This window comes from Macrotis lagotis, chromosome 5 (assembly GCF_037893015.1).
Source record: "Macrotis lagotis isolate mMagLag1 chromosome 5, bilby.v1.9.chrom.fasta, whole genome shotgun sequence".
Lineage (NCBI taxonomy): Eukaryota > Metazoa > Chordata > Mammalia > Peramelemorphia > Peramelidae > Macrotis > Macrotis lagotis.
Window position 1 is genome coordinate 82,956,838 of NC_133662.1, and position 22,883 is coordinate 82,979,720.

General features: G+C 32.4%; 1 protein-coding gene across 3 annotated transcripts in view; it reads left to right on the plus strand.

The window, feature by feature from the left end:
* Positions 1-21,092, plus strand: part of CASP8AP2 (caspase 8 associated protein 2) — a 44,784-nt gene extending 23,692 nt beyond the window's left edge. The window contains exons 4-11 of one of the 3 annotated variants that reach the window (XM_074187163.1): positions 80-180; positions 1,931-2,005; positions 3,162-3,277; positions 11,562-13,741; positions 14,741-17,804; positions 18,614-18,713; positions 19,084-19,136; positions 20,334-21,092. In XM_074187163.1, coding sequence (XP_074043264.1) covers positions 80-180; positions 1,931-2,005; positions 3,162-3,277; positions 11,562-13,741; positions 14,741-17,804; positions 18,614-18,713; positions 19,084-19,136; positions 20,334-20,337 — 5,693 coding nt within the window. In that variant the 3' untranslated portion in view covers positions 20,338-21,092. Of the gene's footprint in view, positions 1-79; positions 181-1,930; positions 2,006-3,161; positions 3,278-11,561; positions 13,742-14,740; positions 17,805-18,613; positions 19,057-19,083; positions 19,141-20,333 lie in introns of those variants that run through there. The other 2 variants (XM_074187164.1, XM_074187162.1) reach the window with 2 other exon arrangements.
* Positions 21,093-22,883: the final 1,791 nt, after the last annotated feature.

Consider the following 22,883-nt stretch of genomic DNA (forward strand, 5'->3'; position numbering starts at 1 on the left):
AAAATTCTGTAATTCTACAGTATTTATTTCTAGACACAATCATATAGGTTAAGCCAAACATTATTAATTTTTGTTTCAGATAATTCTTCCAAACTCTGCCCACCATCGAGGAATTGCTTAGATTTGTATGAGGAGATTCTGACTGAAGAAGGAACTGCAAAGGAAGCAACATATAATGATGTATGCACTGACTGATAGAATGAGATAATGAAACTATGATTTTTGTGACCCCTGAAATACAGGATAAAATAATTTAAACTGAACAAATTTATACCTACATATTATTTTAGATTAGATTAGATTTAATATAGATGAATTAATTCCTGATTTTCTGTTCATCCCCCCCCGGCAGCGAGCAATTTTATATAGTTTGTACATGTTTGTACATGTACAATTATATTTAACATTTCCCTATTAATCATGTTGTAAAAGAGAAGTTAGAACTAAGGAAACAAATCTTAGAAAGAAAAAATATAAAAGAAATTTTAAAAAGTCAATATAGTTTGCCTTGCTCTGCATTCAGATCCCATAGCGTTTTTCTCTGGTTGTGGAAGGCATTTTCCATTAAAACTCTCTCAGGATTGTCATTCATCACTGAACTGAGAGAAGCTGTGTCCATCAGAGTTGGTCATCTCACAATGCTGCCATTAATGTATATAAAGTTCTCTTGGTTTTGCTCACTTCACTCACTATCAGTTCATGCAAATCTTTCCAGGCTTTTTTGAAGTCCGATTGCTTATGATTTTTTTTTTTTTTTTTTTGGCAAGGCAGTGTTGTTAAGTGACTTGCCCCAAACCACACAGCTAGGTAATTATTAAGTGTCTGAGGCCGGATTTGAACTCAGGTACTCCTGACTCCAGGGCCGGTACTCTATCCACCTAGCCGCCCTTGCTTATGATTTTTTACCAAACAATAGTGCTCCCTCACATTTTTGTACCACAATTTGTTTGGCCATTCACCAACTGATTCCAATTCTTTGTCACCACAAAAAGAGGTGCTATAAATATTTTTGTACATGTGATTCTTTTCACTTTTTTTGATCTCTTTGATAATGACTCAGAAGTGATACTTCTGAGTCAGAAGTGATACTTCTGAGTCAAAGGTTATACATTTTTATTGTTCTTTGAGCATACTTCCAAATTGCACTTCAGAATAATCACAATTGATCGAGTCACAACCATTCCAGTTTTTCCATATTCCCTTTAACATTCATCATTTTCCTATTTTGTCATTTTAGCTAATCTGATAGGTGTGAGTTGTTTTAATTTGCTATTCTTACTAATGAGAATATGATTTTATGTATTTATATAAATTCATAGATTTCCTTAGTGAGGAAACATCTCTGCCATTGCAGATCAACCACTGTTCTATAACTTGGAAACTTATAATTATCTTGGGTACTGATTGGTTAAAGTAGCTTGCCCAGGATCACACAGTCAGAATGTTCAAAGGTGGGGCTTGAACCCAGCTTATTTTTTTTCCAAGACTGGCCTATCACTGTACCATGCTATCTCTCAGTGATGATTCTTTTTTTTTAAAGCTTATTTTAAATAGTTATAACTTGTATGTCCTTAGTAGAATAAGTTGACTACAAGTATTTCAGAGTATAATCAATGATGATATTTCTATATTTTTTTCCTAATTTGTCAAGTGAGTTAATAAACATACTGAAATATATGTTATACTGTGGGAAATGATTGCTGGGAGCTAAATTGACTGTTTCTGTTTCTGTTTTGAATTTAGGTATCAAGGATTAACATGATGCAGTGTACAAGATACTATATCTTTTGGGCCTTCTAATTCTAAATTATTGAACTTTTAAAATGTTTCTTAATAAAAGTATCCTCATACCTTTTTATATGTATTAATTTGTAAGAATGCTTTAAAGTGTTTTAAATAGTCATAATCTGAATTATTTTGTGTTTTACAGTTGCAGCTTGAGTTTGGAAAATGTCAGAGACAAATTAAAGAGCTACTGAAGAAATATAAAGAAATACAGACACAGGTGCTCTATGTTTAGCATGTTTTTGATTTTTATTCTTGTCTATTTTAGAAAAAAATTAAGTGCTAGATTTGTGTTCAGAAACAATTTAAACTGATAGTTTTGGTAATTTTCAAGAGTTGTAAAAAACATTTATCTGACTGTATTACTCCCTTGCTCAAGAAGTTTTTCAGTGGTTTCCTCTTGCTTCTAGAATAAAATACAAATCCCTCTGTTTGATTTTGATTGACTTTGGCCTCCATTTCTATATTTAGTATTTTCGTGCATCATTTCTCAGTATCACTGGTCTTCATGATCTTCCACTTCTGTTTCTCTGCTGTTCTAGTATCCATCCCTCACCAACTACTTCCTAGTACTTCTTTACAAAGTAATCTCAAGTGAGGTCTGCTGGGAAGGCTGTTTGTAATCTTCTCCCATCTTCTAGTTGCTTGCATTTTCTTCCCAGAATTTCTTTATCTTGGTTGTGTGTGTGTGTGTGTGTGTGTGTGTGTGTGTGTGTGTGTGTGTGTGTGTGCGCGCGTGCTGTAAAACAATCTTTGTCTTTGCTTGGTACACAGTTAGCATGTAATAAATCTTGTTGAATGGGTAATGTTTTATGCTTTTCAGTTTGACTTTGATGTCATTTTTAGCAGGTGTATTGGAATATCACTTTGCTTAAATTTCCTACCAAGTGATTCTCAAAGATGTAAAACTAATTTTCCCTGTGACATTGTCCAAATTTTTCTTAACCAAATTGCCTATTTAAATTGTTGGTACTTTGGCTGTCATTGACTTCTGTTGATTGGAAGATGATAGTGGATATAAGGGATCCTATTTTCCTTTCTTTAAGTAACATTTCCCTCAATGTTGAAGAAAATTGAAATAGAATAAAATATTTGATAGGAACTTTTATATTATTATCAATCAAATCATGTTACTGTTAGATGCCAGGAAATATGCTTGATGCTAATAAAATATAAGAAAGAACAAAGAATGAAATGATTTCTACTCCAAATAATATTTTGTAGTAATCTTAACTCCTGTAATTAATTATTTAAGATATTCTAAAAATTCTTGTTGACCTACATAGTATTTAACTCATTCTTTTAAGAAAAGATTAACTTTTAATAAATGTTACTTTGAAATCATCTACATATATTTTTATTACTGTTTTATGTAGAATTTCAGCCTACAAAATGAGAACCAATCACTTAAGAAGAATATTTCAGCACTTATCAAAACTGCCAGGGTGGAAATAAATCGCAAGGATGAGGAAATTAATAATCTTCACCAAAGGTAAAATTTACGGGTCCAATTTTGTAAATTATCTGACTTGGGTGGTTTACCTTTATGTTGTTACCTTTATGTTGTATAAACATTTGTATATTTAAGTGGAAATGATTGAAATAATTTTGTCAATTTTTTATTTTTGTTGTACTAACTTATTTGTTTATGATGAATTATAAGTTTATCTTAATATTAGCACATTTTTCAGTATCATTTTTTTCCCCCAACATAATTGGAGGTTGACAGTATCATCTTAGTGTACTAGATATTTCTGTCTTGGACTCTGCTGTAGTACTATAGTATATATAATTGCATTATGTAGCAAATTTGTGTAGCATTATGAAGCAAATTTTCATTCCAGACTCTTTGTATTAAAGATTTGAGTGATTTACTTTCTTAAGCATTTTTGTTACATTGAAATTTGTAGAATTTTGATCTTGGATTTGGAACTATACCATCTTAAGCTGATTTTGTGTTTCCCCCATAGGGCAGCTAGATGGTGTAGTGGATAGAGCACTGACCTTGGAGTCAGGAGGACAGAAGTTAAAATATGACCTCAGAAACTTGACTCTTAGTAACTTTGTGACCTTGGACAAATCAGTTAAATCTGATTGCCTCACATCCAGGGCCATCTCCAATAATCCTGATTCATACTGACCCTTGAACCCAGATGGCTCTTGAGGAGAAACTGAGGCAGGATTTAGCTCAGCCCCACCTCACTCAAATCCAATTCATGTGCATGTCATGGTGTCATTTCCCTGATGTTGTGGACTTCTTTGAAAATGAAGTACAAACATTTTCCCCCCGTGCTTTTGGTTCAAACAATAGAAACTGGTTATGCTAGCTATGGGAGGTTTATACCTTTAAAAACCATGTTTTATGTATATATTAGATATAATATATTATATTCATTGATATAATAGTGAGTTAGAAATGTAAATATTTAAATTTTGAGGTTATGTTATTATTTGACTTAATTAAAATTAAACTTCATTTTTGTAAAAAAACAAACAAACATATTGTTGATGATGTTTCATCCGGTAACCTACGTAGGCAGTATATAGCATATTTTATGATGTCATTTCTCCTGTTAATAGCTTATAGTTTTAATGAACTGGCATAATTTATATATTACTGCAAAATTTACTCTTAGTTCTTCATTTAGTGTTTTTTGTAAAACTAGAATTTTTTTTGGTTTTTGCAAGGCAGTGGGGTTAAATGACTTTGCTCAGGGTCACACAGTTAGGTAATTATTAAGTGTCTGAGGTTGAATTTGGACTGAGCTCCTCCTGACTCCAGGGCTGGGCACTGTGCCATCTAGCTACCCCAGAATTGTAAAATTTTAATTTAAGATTTGAGTCACAAATCAGCCACCACAACATTTTGTAGTTATTAGTCTTGAGAAGTGATTATTGTTCTGTAGAGACCTTTCTGGATTTGACTTCTTTGAAGTATTAACTGAAACTTCTTTCTTCTATAAGATTATTGTTTAGAAAACACTTTTCTCCATTCTCATTTGATTTTCACAATCTTGGTGAAGTAGGTGTTACATTTTTAAAATTCATTTTACATATTCATTTATATATACACATTTTACTTATATACATTTATTGTAATATTACATTTACAGAGAAGTAAAAATGATATGCTCATGGACAGAAAACTAGTAAATTATAGAGTTAGAATTTGAACCTGAGCCTTTTCAACCCAAATCAGGGACATTTCTATTTTTAACTCAACTGCCCCTCTGTAAAAGGATGTCTTTGGGGAAAAAATAGCAAAAGGGGAAAAGGAGTGGAATTGTTGGGTCAACAGATATGCCTAATTAGTGTCTTCTGGGACATAGTTCTAAATTGCTTTCTGGAATGTCTTGAACTAGTTCACAGCACCACAAAAGTGCATTAATGTGCTTGTTTTTCTGTAGCCTCTTCAACATTTGTCTCCTCCCTTGCTTTCTTCCTCGTTTTCCTTCCTCTTTGCCAATCAAATATACTGCAAGATTTTCCCCACAATTAGCTATTTCCTTTTTCATCTTAGATTTATTAGTTTTATTATTGCAGACATATTTTTAAAAGATTTTATTTATTTTTAGTTTTACAATTTTTCCCCTAATCTTACTTCCCTCTCCCCACCCCCCACAGAAAGCAATTTGTCAGTCTTTATATTGTTTCCATGGTATACATTGATTCAAATTGAATGTGATGAGAGAGAAATCATATCCTTAAGGAAGACACATAAAGTATAGAGATAGCAAGATCAGACAATAAGATATCAGTTTTTTTTTTCTAAATTAAAGGTAATAGTCTTTGGTCTTTGTTCAAACTCCACAATTCTTTCTCTGGATACAGATGGTATTTTCCATTGTAGACAGCCCCAAATTGTCCCTGATTGTTGCACTGATGAAATGAACGAGTCCATCAAGGTTGATCATCACCCCATGCTGCTGTTTAGGGTGTGCAATGTTTTTCTGCTTCTGCTCATCTCACTCAGTATCAGTTCATGCAAATCCTTCTAAGCTTCCCTGAATTCCCATCCCTCCTGGTTTCTAATAGAAAAATAGTCAGACATATTTTCTATAATCATAATTGTCCATTTTATTTTATTCATTTATGATGAGACCTTTTATGTCTAGGTCATATGTTGGTATGTAATATGAAGTGTTGGTCTAAAATTAATTTCTATCATGCTGCTTTCAGTTTTCCCAGAATTTTCATCAAATAGTGAGTCTTTGGGGCAGCTAGGTGGCACAGTGGATAGAGCACCGGCTCTGGAGTCAGGAGGAACTGAATTCAAATCCAGCCTCAGATATTTAATAATTACCTAGCTGTGTGGCCTTGGGAAAGCCACTTTAACCTCATTGCCTTGCAAAAAAAAAAAAAACCCTAAAAAAAAAATAATGAGTCTTTGCCCCAGAACCTAGGGTCTTTGGATAACTGAAAATTCAGCTGTTTGTTTATTTGTTTCTTCTATGTTCAGTATAACTCATCTGTACACTTGATTGATTTTCCCATTTTTTAACTTAGCATTAAATCATTTGAATCATCACTTCTTTGTGGTAATTTGAGATCTTGTATTGCTTGTTCCTTTTTTTAATTATTTCACCTTAAGATTTTTGACCTTTTGTTTCTCTCAATGAATTTTTTTCTAGCTCTATTAAATTTGCTAGTTTTGATCTTTGCTAGTCTGATTGGTATGGCACTGAATAAGTAAATTTATTTTAGTAGTATGTTACTCTTATCATTTACTTAGAGTATTTCATATTCAGAAAGATTCATTCCTTCTGTTTCTATGGCATTTGTATAAGTATTACCCTTCTAATGCCATTCAAACATAAATTCAGTTATCCCACATTTGTGTTGTTTATCTTATATAATAATTTTGTACATATCCTATACAAGATCCAGTGAATAAATTAATCTGTTGCTCTGGTAGCAAACTTAACCATACTTGCTCATTAGTACTTTGATTATCTCCTAGTTACTCATCCTGTTCCTTGGATTCCAGGCTTATTAGGGGATGCCCCCCTTCTATTGATATTAGCATTTCAAGGACTTTAATTGTCTTTAACTATTTCTAAAGTAAAATGTTTACAACAATTGAGGATATTTATATTCCTGAAGCTAGCAAATCATTTTTAAATACTATGAAAGCCCATCTTTAGAATGGACCCTACTGTTGTCAAAAGCTCTATCATAATCTTTCATGACTCTTTGCTCCTCATATTATTTGCTTTTATAGAAAGGCATAATGGCATGGATAATCTAAAGCAGTGAATAGCTTTAGTTATAATTTTTATTTGATTTGGGAATCCTTTTCCCAACATCATCACCTACATAGTAATAATACTTTTGTCCCTAAACAGTTATAGTAGTTTCCTTTATGTTCTCTGCTCCCCCATTTAGCTTATAGGGCTCTGGCAGATTAGTGGATTGAATCTTTTTTTTTTGGTATCCTTTATTTTAAAATAACCAAAACAAATAATATACTTTGCTTGCAAAATAAGGATTACAAAACCCACAGTATGTTTTGCCATACATTTTTTCTTAGAAATAAATTATAGACTCATCTAAAAACTTTATGTTCTCTTGAGAACATCTTTGTTACTTGTCTTATCTCTCTACAAATCTATCTTTGACTTTCTTTTCTTTTTTGTTAAAGATATTATGAATAGTGGTTCTATTGATTTTACTTTGTCATTTTTATTTTTTCTTTAGATGGTGAAAGATTTTATTACATTAATAAGTTAAAGACATTTCTAATTATTAGACATATATGAATTAAGTAGCTGTGGATATTTGTAGGATAGGTTCTTTTTATCCATTTCATCATATCTTTAGATAAAGTCTGAACAGTGTAATCTTTGGGTCCCCCAGGAGACAACTTAATCCTTTCCCTCAAAAAACCCCCACCTTTTTGTTGCTGGTTTTTTTCTTTGTTAAATTGTGTAATTCCCACCGTACCTCAAATCAAATCTTCTTTTACAACAAAGGAAAATAGATAAAAACAAAATACATTGAGTTATTTGACAGTGTGTTCAACATTCTGCCTTCATTGACCAATACCTTCCTACCATGAAGATCAAAGCATATTTATTATCTGTTTTCCAAGACCTTCATTGGTTTTAATTCATTCGGGAAAGTTAGGCTTCCTTTTAGTGATCTTTTTATCATTTATGATGTTATCATTGTATGCACCCTCTTGTCAGCAGTTTATCTAAAAGAAATGTTCATATTTACCATTTATTACTGTGACTTAACTCCAGTCTATTCATTATGCTATAATTTGTTTGATTATTTCATGTTTGGTCCTTATCTTTTTTTTTCCTTATTTAAACCTTACTGAAATTTTATTTTTAAGACCACAGTGTATTTTCTTGAATATCTTTAGTTTTTACTGCTAAGCTGAAGTCTTTGTATTTTGATGTTTAAAATGCAGAACCAAGAGATATGTACATTTTCTGTTCTGTTACAGAGAACTGACAGTTTTTTGAGAACTTAATGTTAGGTTTTCAATGTTGTTGACTTTAAATACAAAACATATTTGCATGGTGTTCTTATTTTGAGTAATTGACATTATCCTAGAGAAGACAGTCTTCGGAGTAGAGGTCTCTTATCCTTCTCTAATTGTCCTTCAATACTTTTCAGACTTATTGTTCATTCCTTTTTGTTTTAGGATAATGAATTTCCTTTAAATTCTTTGCCTGAATCCTTGATCCCATTCCCTCTTTTGCCACCTCTAAGATATTGGTGTAGCAGTCATTCTCCTTATAGCCAGAATTTTTAGTCTTTCACCTCTCTTCTACCTACGGTTTCCCTAATGCTAAGAAATCATCCTATGATCTTTCTTATCTGCATTAGTTACTCTGACCCCTCTATACATATCTAAAATTATAGAAAAAGTTGTGTACATGCAGTTCAACTTTCTCAACTCTGATTCTTGTAATTTGAATTCCATTTATACTTTTTTTCTTTAAATTTCTTTTCTTCAAGGATTTCCATTTACTTCCTAATTTCCTGATGTATTTATTGATGTTTTTTTTAACAATTCATCTTTCTTGATCTCTGCTGTTCTCAATACTCTTTAGTCCTACCTGTTTAGTTCCTTGTTTTCAGTGCTAACTTACTCTCTTAGGTACTACTTTTTCAGTCTTTCTCTACTTCACTGGTTTCTCTTAGTACTTTCTTCCACTCATTTTATCTTTAGTTGAACAGTTCTCAAATTTCTCTTCCTTAGCTCCAAACTTACAATTCTAAATGTCTACTGGATGTCTCTCTTATGTTTTGGCAGCAGTTCACATTCAACACATTCAAAAATTCTTTCAGTAATTTTTTTTCTGGTTAGGATCGTAGGATTACAGGAACATAGTTTTATAGCTAGAAAGGATCTCTGAGCTTATCTAACCAACCTCTTCAGGCTAACTCACCTTCACAGGTGAGTGAACAGAGGCTTATGGAGGAGGTGACTTTTCAAAGGTCTTTTTGGTGGCAGTTATCTGAAGTAAGATTTGCTTTCAGTTTCTCTGATGCCAGAATCAATGTCCTTTCCACTTTACTATACTGCCTCCTTACTTCCTTGCAGTTCTCCACTCAGACCTCCATAATGTGATAGTTTGACATTTATTGTGCTGTCATATAACTTCCTCGAGGTATAATGAGTTCTCCATTGCTAAGGTCATCAGACCTAGGGCATCTAGGATATTGTGGAAGGAATTCATGATTTTGGTGGGAATTGGACTAGACAAACTTTTAAGTCTCTTTCAACTTTTTAAACCTGTAGTCATTGAATCTGCTTTCACTCCTCAAAGCTAATCATTTGCAAAATCATATTGATTCTGCCTCCACAATTTTCATTGTCACTTCCCTGGACTAGTATTATTATTATTACAGTACCCTTCTATCAGGTCTACTTCCCTCTGGTCTGTTCTCCCTTAGGTTCATCTTTCATATTATTGTCAGACTTATTTTCAATTTCATTTAATTTCAGCAAATATTTATTAAGTGATTCATATATGCAGAACACTGTTAGGTATTGTAAGAGGTACAGTCTTATAAAGAAAGTGACCTATATACAAATAATTACTATATATATATATATATATATATATATATATATATATATATATGCTTTAGAGTGGTATAGTTGAAAGTACATTGTGAAGTGTGACAAGGGGAATCAAGAAAAGTTTTATGAAGGGGTGACATTGAGTTGAGGATGGGTAAGAATTAAGGCAAAAATGAGGATCTGATCACTTTGATCCCACTCAAAAATAATTCTGGCCTTTTGAAAAAACTTAGGTTTGAATAAACTAAATTGTCTTTCAAATTTATCAACTACCAGTTGCCACCTAATCTGTATTTGAGTTATGCTGAGTTCCAACTAAATTGAAATAATCACCATTCTTCCTACATAGCCATTGTTTTTCCTGACTTACAATATTATTCTAGCTTTCTATTTTTGGAATACCCTCATAATTTACTTATATTTCAGAGTTTAGCTTGAATTTTACCTTTCCCAGGAACCCTTTTCTGATTTCCCTCCAATTATCTTTTCTGTTTTTTCCTTATTTCTACTCCTTTTCAAATGTTTTAAGAGACAGTGTCACATAATGAATCCTGGCCTCAGATCCAGGAAAACTTCAGCACAAGTCCCTCCTCTGATACATACTGACTGTATGGTGCTGATTAAGTCACTTAATCTCAGTGCTCTGAGCAAGTTGCAGAGGGGATAAGTTATTTTAATGGAGAGTGAGTTTCTTCTCAGAGTTCTCCATATCAATGAAACCCTCAGGTTCAAACCCCAGTTTGAATGTTCTGTTGATATTCTTTTTTTCTACATTACTTTCTTTTCCCAATATCTACTTATATCTCCCATTTACCCCAAACCTCCACTTCCAACTCCAGTAGCATCTCTTCTTGTAATAAATCACACTGGCCATGTCTGAAAATATATACTTTATTCTGCACCTGTAGTAACTCTTTCCAGACAACCAGAAGATATGCTTCATTGTCATTGTAACTAATTGGTCATATATGTAATCAGAGTTGTGAAGTTTTTCAGTTTTTTTGTTTTCATTTACATTATTGTGGTTGTCATATAAATAGTTCCCTTTTTGGTTCTTAGCTCTATATCTTACATAACACTTATGCTGTAATTGTTTTCTCTTTGTTGAATAATTATTTTTACATTTACCCCATTATTTATATGTATGATATTCATTTTACTGGATTGTGAGTTCCATCAGGGTAATTATCTTAATTATAATTCAATTTTTAGTATTGTTTTTGAACTTAGACATCCTTACTACCAAATCAAGGGGATCTCCAGTGTTCATCAGTGACATCCATTAAAAATCCATGTATATTAACTACCTTACTAAGTACAAGAAAGGTACATAATTCATGCTACAAAAGAAATAAAATGAAAGTTTTTATATGCCAAGTAGGAGGGTAGAAGAATACTCTAGTACTTCTTGAGAGGAGAAAGAGAACTATGCAGTGACTTTTGGATAAAGATTCAGGCAAAGAATATTTGTTTGCATTGAGAAGGAAGCAAAGAAAGTGAAGGGGAAAGATAAGAGCTTCATGATTTGAAAACTGGTACATTAAGGTTAAATATTGTAATTTATTGTTTTCTTAAATAAAGACAAATAGGCTATGCCAATTCAATGACCAAAAAATTAGTCCTAAGACTCAAAAATCTATTCTTCAAGTATAGCTAGTAATTTGTATGAAATATAGTGTTACTATATATACCAATAATTTTTCTCTTCTAATCATTTCTGTTTTCTAAACAGACTTTCAGAATTTCCACATTTTCGAAATAATCACTCAAGAATCCCTCCAGGATCAACAAATTCAAGATCCTCGGATACAGTTAAAACAAAAGATCTCAAATTCAGATCTCCACGTTTAGATGATAGTCCTAAGGCTGATCATCGAGTGAAAAATGATTCTTCCAAAGATGTACATCATAGCACTTTATCTCCAAACCAGGAAAAAGAAGTTAAATCACACAGTGAAAAAAGAAGCACTTCACATTTACCTACATCTGCTGAAAAACGTTATAATGGTGGCATTTGGTCAAATCAGCATAATCAGGTGCCCGAGGAGAGTTCAGAAGATGATGGTAGAAGAGGAAGAAAAGAAGTAAAGAATTATGAACAGTATAACAGGGGAACTGACAGAATAAGAAAAGGCTTATTTCACAGTGGCAGTGGAAATGGAGAAAAAAGAAGCATAGATACTGATCGAAGACCACAAGGCCCTCGTGATAAAAGTGGTAAAATTGAACCAAAGCCAGAAAATAAGAATTCAAAGTTGAAAAGCAGCCCAGATTCAGATTATAAAAGTGACTGGAATAACTCTTCCTGGGAAAAAGAGGTATCTAAAGGAAGGTCGCATACTCGAATAGATCCTCAGAGTGATGAAAGACTAGAAAGGCAAAGTGAAAGGTCACAGAACTTAAATAGAAGAGAACCTAGGTCATATGACAAAGATGATAGAAAAACTGATCCAAAATCCAAATTGATAGTAAAGGATCATGAACAGTGGAGAAGATTTGAAAGAGTACCCCCTCCCCATTCATGGAATGAAACGGCAAGAAATTTTCATAAATCAGTTAAATCCCATATAGAAGATAGAAGAGGAAGGGAAACAGAGTTTAAGAGAGACAGAAATATAAATGATTATGGATTTCAAGACAGAAAATCTTCACCTGTTTCAAACAGTAGGACACACAAATACTTTGATTCCAAGGAAGATGACACTAAATACCATACATATTCAAAAACAGAAAGGCACAGAACTGAAGATAAAAGGAAAAGAGAAAAAGAAAGCTATGAAAACAGACATACCCGCTGTGAAAGAAAAATGCCCACGGAGCATTTACAAAAGACTGAAAAAGAAATTAAGAAAACTATTGTTGATTCAAAGAGAAAGAATGAACAACTTGACAAAAATGAAGGTTCAAAGGTTGAAGAAATTTCTGAAGAAAGAGATAAGAAGGAACTTAAGAAAGTTGAAAGTGGCCAGAATGAAGCAAAAAGTAACCTAAAGTTAAGTTTTATGGAAAAACTAAATTTAACTCTTTCTCCTGCTAAAAAGCAATTTCTGTGTCAGGAAGATAAAGTAAACGATAACCCTAAATCTAGTGACATACATGCCTCTGAAAATTCAGTGCAGGCAAAACCATTAAAACCAATGTCTAAGAATATTGATGGAAAAGAGGAAACCAAGTCATGGTTACTTGAAAAAAATGATGTTATACCATCAGGCTCTAAATCCAGAGTCATCACTTCTGAAAACAAAGCGAAGAATACAAATGATTCTTTAGTAAAATCTGTTGGAGACAATGTACCTTGTGACTTGCCTGTTTCTAGTAAAGAATCACGACTTCAGCCACAAATGGAAATGCTAGAAACAATCAAGGATAATACAGCTCCTGTTGTAATGAATGTACTGCATGCAGCTGTTCCTAGTAACTTTGGCTTGGAATTGGAGAATATAAGCAATGATGAATTAGACTCCTCTGTTGTTCATGAAAATATTAATGGTATTAAGTCAGACCCTTCAGTGGAGGTGACTAGTACCAGTGAGAGTAGTACAGTGCTTCCTGCTGGGAAGCATCCCATTGTTCCAGGAACACTCTTATCTAAGAATAGTGACTCTAAATCTGCTCCACCTGTTGAAGCTATATCTCCTGTTGAGAAAAATATTTGTAATACAGAACTGTGTTTACCTAAACAAAACTTAGAACCTTATCTTCAAATGAATATGATGAACAGTAGAATAGAAGATGGAGAAACAAACTCAGAATACCATGATGATGAAAATTCTGTTATGAGCATTGATCTCAATCAAATGAGACCTATTCCAAATGTCATCAGTCCATTGAATAGTCCAATTCGACCTGCAGCTAAAATTCTAAGGATGGAAAGTCCAGGCAGAATTCCAGTATTAAAAAACAACCTTAAAGGTAATGGTTTATTTTGTTTTACTATATTTTAAAATATATAAACTGCATTGCATAGACATTAAGAATTGGTACTTTGCAGCATGGTCTACTACCAAGAAAACTGACCTCAGTCGTGAAGATTTGAGTTGAAGTTGCTTTCTCTGAAATATACTGTCTATGTTGTAATGCTAGGCAAGTCACTAGCCCTCTCTGCCCCTTATTTTCCTCAGCTGTAATATGAAGGGATTGAATTAGGAAGCTACTAAGGTCTCTCCCAGCTTTAAATCTGTAATCTTTTATAGTTGTTTGCTTCCTGTCATACATAACTTGTGTTAAAGATGATAGGATTTGAATTCATTTCTTCCTGTCACCAGTACTGCCTGACATCAACTGCCTCCTTTGACTTCCTGTAAGTCTAACCAAATAGATACTTCTGCTTTCATCTTCTTCACTCTCCCTGCCCTCATCTGTTTGCCATCACCCTTTCTTCTGTTCTTTTTTGATTGTTTTGCTGCTGGTATGATACTTAAGTGTGTTAATTACAAAGAACTTCTTGGTACCTGAGCCAGGAAAATCCCTTATCTCTTTTCCTTTAAGTTGCTGTTTAAGAAAAACAGGAAATACATAAAATAAGAGCACACAGAGATAACAAGGTTTTGGCAGTAGTGGAATTAAGTATATTTAGAGTATAAGTGGTAATATCACCAAGAATTAAAGGCAAAATATGCAGAGATAAATCAAGTTGCGGATGATTGTTCTGCAAATAATAGAGTAACTATATATTTAAACTATAGAATTATTTAATTAAATATTTATAAATGCACTTGTGTGCAAATCACTTTGTACTAGCTCCTGTGACTATTGAATAGCATATTTTATACCTAAAGACCAATAATATGTACTAAATAGATAAATTTCTATTTTTTAAAAAAGTTGGGAAATAATTAAATATTTCTTAATTTTTAAAATTGCATTTAGGCTACCAATATTAAAATGTTTCTTAAACTTTTATTTTTGTAGATTTGGTTCCAGCAAATGTGATTAGCCCTCCCTCTAAGAATTTATCAAATGAACTCAACAAAGAAAATCAAAAGCCAGTCTGTAAACCAGATAAAGGTTTAGAAGTCAACCCCCATACAGATTTGTCTTCAGATGAACTTGAAGAAGGAGAAATTGTAAGTGACAGTGAAAGATCTAAACCACAAGGAAATTTTGAAAATAATAAAAATGCCAAACCAAGAACTTCTGTTGAAGTACAGAGCACAAATAGTAGTCCCCAAATCAGAAAATCAAGTACTACACATTTGGATGAAGACACTGGAAATAAAATGTCTGTCAAAGTCCATCAAATCAAGAACAGGAAGGATAAACTATCAAGTGATTCCACTAAGTTTTCAAAGACAGATGATAAAGAAAAAATAGTGAGTACTTCTTGCCTGGAAAAGATAGTTCAGATTATTGTTGAGCCCTCTTCTGTTCAAGAAGTTATGCAAATGCTAAAAGTTATTAGAAAACATGTTAGGAAAAATTATATGAAATTCAAGATAAAATTTTCGCTACAACAATTTCAACGGATTATTGAATCTGCAATTTTGAATTTTACATCACTGATCAAATATTTGAATTTGTCTAAAATCTCTAAGTCAGTGGATACTTTACAACAAAGTCTCTGTGATATTATAGAATCTAAACTTAGGCAGGTTAAAAAGAATGGCATAGTTAATCGTTTGTTTGAACAGCAGTTGCCAGATATGAAAAAGAAGTTGTGGAAGTTTGTAGAAGAACAACTGGATTATTTGTTTTCAAAATTGAAGAAAATTTTGACAAAGTTTTGTGATTCCAAAAGTTTGGGTAGTGACAGTGATGAAGGAAAACTTGAAATGGCAAGTAAAGATAAATCAAAGTACTCAATTAATCAGATTTTGAATGTTGATCATTCTAATAAAGGATCTCTGAAAGTCAAATCCCAAAAGACAGAGCAGTCAGTTGACCACAGATCAATGGCATGTCAGAAACCTGAAAACAAACATTACCAAGATCAAAAAATCCTCAAATCTGATGCAGGGAAACAAAATATTGAAAGATGTTTAAATAGCTCTGTAGATAATACAAAGGACTCTTCATCCAAAGTATCATTTTTAAAACAAAATGAATTTCAGAGTACACTAATTTCCACAAAAATTACTGAAAACACAGTAGAAGGCACAGAGACAGCCAAAAACTTGAATAAAAAAGTAGAACATGGTTTTGAAATTCTTACAGAGCAACAGGCATCTAGTCTGACTTTTAATCTAGTGAGTGATGCCCAGATGGGTGAAATATTTAAAAGTTTGTTGCAAGGTTCTGATCTTTTAGATCAGAGTGCTAACTGTATTGAAAAGTGGGAATTGAAGACACCAGAAAAACAACCTTTAGAGAGTCAGAAGAATGAACTTACCCCAACTTGTCATATAGAAGACGTTTCAGGAGTGTCTTCTCCAAGTCTTAAAGCAATTGTTGATCTTAATTGGTCTTCCTCGTCATTTGAAAAGACTCCATCTCTTTCATCCAGACTTCAGTTGCCAGTTTATCCTGATGTACTAGATGAAAGTTGCATGTTTGAGGTTTCTACTTGTGTAGCTTTGAGTAAAGAGAATGGGTGCCCTTCAGAAAAGAGTAAGTCCTGCATTTCCTCAATTCTTCTTGAAGATTTGGCAGTATCTCTAACTGTACCATCACCCCTGAAGTCAGATGGTCATCTTAGTTTTCTAAAGCCTGAAACTTCATCTAGTTCAACTCCTGAAGAAGTTATTAGTGCCCATTTTAGTGAAGATGCTCTGCTTGAGGAAGAAGATGCCACTGAACAAGATATTCATTTAGCTTTGGAGTCTGATAATTCAAGCAGTAGATCAAGCTGTTCCTCATCGTGGACAAGCAGACCTGTTGCTCCTGGATTTCAGTATCATCCCAATCTACCAATGCAAGCTGTCATAATGGAGAAATCCAATGACCATTTCATTGTTAAAATTCGACATGCAATACCAACTTCCTCATCAGGTCTTGACCAAAATAAAGCAAGTGAACGGCCTACATTGTCTTTACAAGAACAGGAGAAAGAAACCAGTGGAACTGTAGAAAAAAAGATCTGTCAGAATTCTAAAATTCAGTCTGTGGAAGAATCAGAAAATTCTAAGAGAAATGTAAATACTAATAATTTGGTTAATGAAGATCAGAGTTCTATTGTGCAAACACCAGTTCCTGATATATATGAGTTATTTAAAGACCCATCCAATAAAGTAGATCACAAAAATGAAATTATAGGTGAATGTTTTGAATTAAATCATATGTGGGAGCCAAAGGTTCCTGAAAGCATCAAAGAGTTGCCTACAATTGTAGAAGATCCACAACATATAGAGTGTAGTCTTGAAAACTCATACATAGATTTAACAAAACCTTCCATTGAGATTGAAAACCTAGGGAAACTTGCAGCAGACTCTATTTTAAATAATGATCAGTTGGAATGCCCAGCAGACAGATTGGATCAAGTTAGAATTGCTGATAAACCTTTACAGCATGTTGCTAAAGATATATTCATTGATTTGACAGAAGAGACTTCGAATGATTCTAAAGAGTCTGCTTTGCCTGTGATAAGTTTAGATGATAATAAGAGTAAAAACAAAAAGGAGCATCTGACAAATAAACCTTCAGAATCTGTTGTTGAGAGTACATGTATTGATTTGACAGTAGAACTTCCTAGTGAGAGTATATTAAGTAAAGATGATATTGGATTAGAATCTACATTAAATCGTGATTGTGTTGAATGTAATGGAGTTTCACCAAATATGCAGAAAAAGCGAAAAAACCATTCTGATTTAAGCTATTCCACTAAAAAGAAACAAAGAATTGAAATTGAATTAACCAGTGAAGAAAAGAAAAGTACTGAAAGTTCTGAAGAGAGTGATGCTGCTCACCAAAAGACATCTTATAAGAAAAAAGCAATTATAGAGAATAAAGATGCCTCACCATCAACTTTTCCCTCTCCTACAAGTCTCTCAGCAAAGAATGTTATTAAAAAAAAGGGAGAAGTTGTGATTTCATGGACAAGGTAAGATGCTTTTAATATAATAAAATAAATTATATATAATATTTTGTTATTATATAATATATAATAAATATAATAGATGCTCTTAATATAATATAATCTATGTTTTTAAAATACATTTTCAGAACTTTGTACTTATGTAGTTGGGGAGGGAGAAGTATGCCATTATACTGACTTCAACTCCAAAGGAATCAGTACTATATCTAAAATAGGCAGAGTAATAGGTTAATAACAGTAACTAATCCATTAATTTATTGTGGAATGGTTTATTGTATTTTATGGGGTAAAACAAGAATTTATTCTGACATTTGTTCTTCTAATATAAGTGCCAGTATTTTAGTTATAGCTAATGTTGTAAGCTCTCATTTATTTTGAATTATGAAATTCAGAAGAAGACAATTGTTCTTTTTCACAACTTAGGAATAATTTTAACTATCATTTATTACTTTCAGGTTTATAGAGTGCTTTACATATATTTTCTCATTGATTCTTACAACTCCCTAGGGTAGATGCTATTGTTATCTTCATTTTACAGATGAGGAAAGTGAAGATGAAAGGTTAAGTTACTTTCCCTGGGTCATACAGCTAGCTATTATTACTACTGTCAGAGCATGAGATCCCTATGTAGTAAATTTTTTGATGCAATTTTCTATTATTTGGGGAAATTACAACATGTATAAAATGCTACCTCATATTTCTAGAATCTAGAGCTATGCCTAAATTACACATGCATCTTTAACCCATTATATTGTTAGTATTCCTCTGATCTGATGTATGGTTAGCTAAATAATATTTGTTTTTTTTCTCCTCAGAGATGATGACAGGGAAATTTTGTTGGAGTGTCAGAAAAGAGGACCATCAGCAAAAGCTTTTACTTTCCTAGCTACCAAGTTGAATAAAAGCCCAAATCAGGTATCTCAAACTTTGTTCTTATTGTATTTAATTATTTTTGTGACCATAAATGCACAAATTTGCATTTATTAATTAATAACAAGATTTATATATACCCAACAGTTGACCTTACTATTAATAATTCTCCTACCATCTTATATTGATAATATAATTTCACAAAACACTACTACATATATTATCTCAACTGATGTTATGACAAACTCTGGAAATCAGTGGAACAGGTAGTGTTATTTTCATTTTGCAAATGAGAAAATACATGCCCATATAATAAACATCAAACTCAGGGACAAGCTCTTGGAATCTTAAGAAATTATAGTAAAAATTACATTTGTTACTGAAATCTTATTAAAATGCTTTTTTAATTTTTCAGGTTTCAGAAAGATTCCACCAATTAATGAAGCTCTTTGAAAAGTCAAAATGCAGGTAGTTAATGCTTCTTGACATAGTTTTCAGACTGAGTTCTTCAGCATTTTCTCTGTGCAGAGTGACTGGCTTATAAAATAGCTTATAAATAGCTTATAAATTACTTCCAAAGGTAATTTAGAAAAGATGTGTCAAATACATGGTCTACAATGTTACCAAGTAGAGTCTGAACTACTAAGATTTAATTTGGAAATATTAAATAACAAAATAAAACAGATAATGGAACATTTTAAAACTAACTCATTATGCAGACTGTAAGGATTCCTATGTATGGATTAGTCACCTCCATTTTTATTTAAGTTTGCCACCCCTGGTTCAGAAAATAAAATTTGTGAAAAGTCCAACAGAAATGTGTTTTGAAGTTGAGTATATGTGCTTTAATACTGATTTTGGAGAGATTTTTAAAGAACTGTTTTTAAAAAAAAAAAACTTGTTGTGGTTTCTATTTGGCACAAAGTTGTCAAAATTTTTGCAAAGATTTTTTTCTGATTTCTTGAGAAGTATTATGCAGTAGTGAATAAAGAGAGAACCAAGAAGACATAGATTCAAATACCACCTCTCATACACTGGCTTTATGACACTGGCCAATTGACTTAAATTCACAATGCTCCAGAAAATTCTCTAAGACTGTAAGTAGCCAAAGAGATGAAGAATTGCATTAGGACAATGGATTTTCTCTCCGCACCAATAAAATCATAATTCTGGATCACAAAGTTACTTTGAAAATTTCTCTTGACCTTTGAGTTTTCATTATTAGGTAGGTCTTATCTGAAGTACATATTACATTCAGTTGTTAACATATAATAATGTTAAACTATTTTTATTTTAGAATTCATGCTCATGTAGAAAATTATAGCTTTGATATTGCAATTTAAACTGATTTTATATTTTAGACTTAATTTGGCTACTACAGTATAACTATTATGCTATTTTATTCTTATTGCATTATTAAAAGTTTAGACTAGCTTATATTATTTTTTCAAGTATTATTAATTTCATTATAATCTCTTGGTGATAATAGTAAAAAGAAACTTAAATTATAAAATTGACCCTTTTAGAAAAATTCTAAATTTAGTACCATTATCTGTCTAAATTATCCATTATCCATTTATCTATTCAAAAGAACTATCCTCTAAGAAATTTGAGTATCAGAAAGATGGAATAATAATAATATTTAGCCTCTTCCTTGCTTTACAGATAATTTGCTGAGTTCCTTGGAATCATAATTGATACTCTGTACTACATGGAAGTTCAAAATCCTCGTATTTTAAATATATATCTACTGAAAAGTCTGTGGACTTTTTAAAAAAAATTTGGGTTTAATCTTTCTGTGACAATTCTATTTTTTTTCACTCATTAACTGACTCAGATTTTTTTTTTAGTTACTTCAGGGGCAAATAAACCTGATGTCAGCCTATTATTTTTTTTTAAAAGGTTCTAGCTGAATATTTTTTTGTGGCATAGTTATTTTCTAACATTTTAAGATGCCCATATCTGTGTGAAATTTTAAGCAGCATCACTCTGTATAAAAAAAATTTGCCTTTGATTTTTCAAAATAACAACATACCTGAAACTGCAACCCACCACCCCAGTTTCATGGGGTTTGGTTTTTTAACTGTAAAGGAGTTTATAGTTTTCATATCAGGTTTTTCATGCTTCTGCTTATGTCTCCTATTACTTTGGTAAATTGTAAAAACTCTTTAAAATGTTTTTGTAAATATGTATAAATCCATGTATGGATGTATAAAAAAAACCCTTGTTTGTGTGTGTGTTCATGTGTGTGTGTGTGTGTGTGTGTGTGAGAGAGAGAGAGAGAGTGTGTGTGTGTGTGTGTGTGTGTGTGTGTACATATGTGGCTTTGCCTAGCCAAAGATTTTTAACTGTACAAATTTTTTTTGTATAATTTAAGTTTGATTACTGTAACAGTAATGTGGCAAAATAAAACTTGGAAAGTTGTTTGAGTTTTTATTACTGATTGTTTCAAAATGTGCTTAATTATACATGGTTTTTCTATGAATTAAAAAAAATTAAATTAATATAAGGCAGTTGAGGTTAAGTGACTTGTCCAAGGTCACATAGCTGGGTAATTATGTGTCTGAAGCTGGATTTGAACTTAGGTCCTCCTGACTGCAGGGCCAGTGCTCTATCCATAATGCCATTTAGCTGTCCCAGTTTCTCTATGAATTTTGATAACTTTTTCACAAAATGGTTTTATGACAAAATATATCATTATATTTTTATGCCACAAGTTTTAGCCATTAGCAGAAGGAGGATACTTCATTCATTTCCAATTTGGAACTACTACAGAAAGAGCTCCTATATTTTTTTACATAAGAGATTTTCCTATTTTGATTGCTTTGGAGCATAGACCTTTTAAGTGCACTACCTAGATTAGAGAATATACACATATATAGTCTGGTAACTTAATGGGCATAGTTCCAAATTACTTTTTAGAATAGTAACACCAATTCATAGCTCTACTAATAGTGCACAAATATTGCCCTCCCTCCCCAATTTGTCATCTTCCTCTTTTGTCATCTTTGATAGATGAGGTAGAATCTCAAAATTGCTTCAATTTGCATTTTTCCAGTGATTGAGGAAATTTTATTTTATTTTCATCTTTAGGGGAATGGTTCCTAGTCTTATAAATTCGAATCAGTTTCTTCTAGATCTTGAAAACGAGAGCTCTGTATCTAAAAAACTTTTTGCAAAGATTTTCCCATTTGCTCATTTCTTCTAATTTTTACTACATTTAATTGTGCAAAAACTTTGTCCATTTTACATGATCTTCTGTCCACTTATTTAAAAATGAAACTTCCCTTTTTAATAAATGTGACAGATAATTTTCTTGGTTCTCCAATTTATTATGACTTTTTATATTTTAAGTCATGTATCCATCCATTTGGAAATTATTTTGGGGTTTGGTCCATACATAATTTCTAATACTGCTAGCAAACTTTTCTACCTTTTTTTGGTCAAATAGTAAGACCTTCTATTATTTGGGTTCTTTGAGCATATTTTACACCAGATTACTATGTATTGGGTTTTTGATCTTTTGATCAATCGCTCTTTTTTTAGTTTTTTTTTTGCAGGCAAATGGGGTTAAGTGACTTGCCCAAGGTCACACAGCCAGGTAATTATTAAGTGTCTGAGACCAGATTTGAACCCAAGTACTCCTGACTCAAGGGCCAGTGCTTTATCCACTACGCCACCTAGCCACCTCATTCTTTTCTTTTGACCATTGCCAGAACATTATTACTTTGCATTACACTGCAAGCATACCCTTCCTTCCTGCTTCTTTTTTTTGTCACTTTTGAAATTCTTGACCTTTTGATCTTCTACATGAATTTTGTTATGTCTATAAAAAGATGTTTGATGGATACAGCCCTGAATATAAATTTGGGTTGTCTCAGCCTATCCATGACATTTAATGTTGCTCTATTTAGTTGTATCATCCCTGGGAAAATTTTTGAAGATATACTCACAAGTATTTTATAGCTTCTGTATTTACTTTTATTGTATTTAGGTATTGATAATAATTTATCAGATTCCTTTTAGCATAATGTAGCTTTCCTGCTTATCTCTTTTCATCTTGTTTTTAATATAGCCTCACCTGACATGATTTCTACCCTTGATTTTTTTTTTTAAGGTTTTTTGCAAGGCAGTGGGCTTAAGTGGCTTGCCCAAGGCCACATGCTAGGTAATTATTGTGTCTGAGGTCAGATTTGAACCCAGGTACTCCTGACT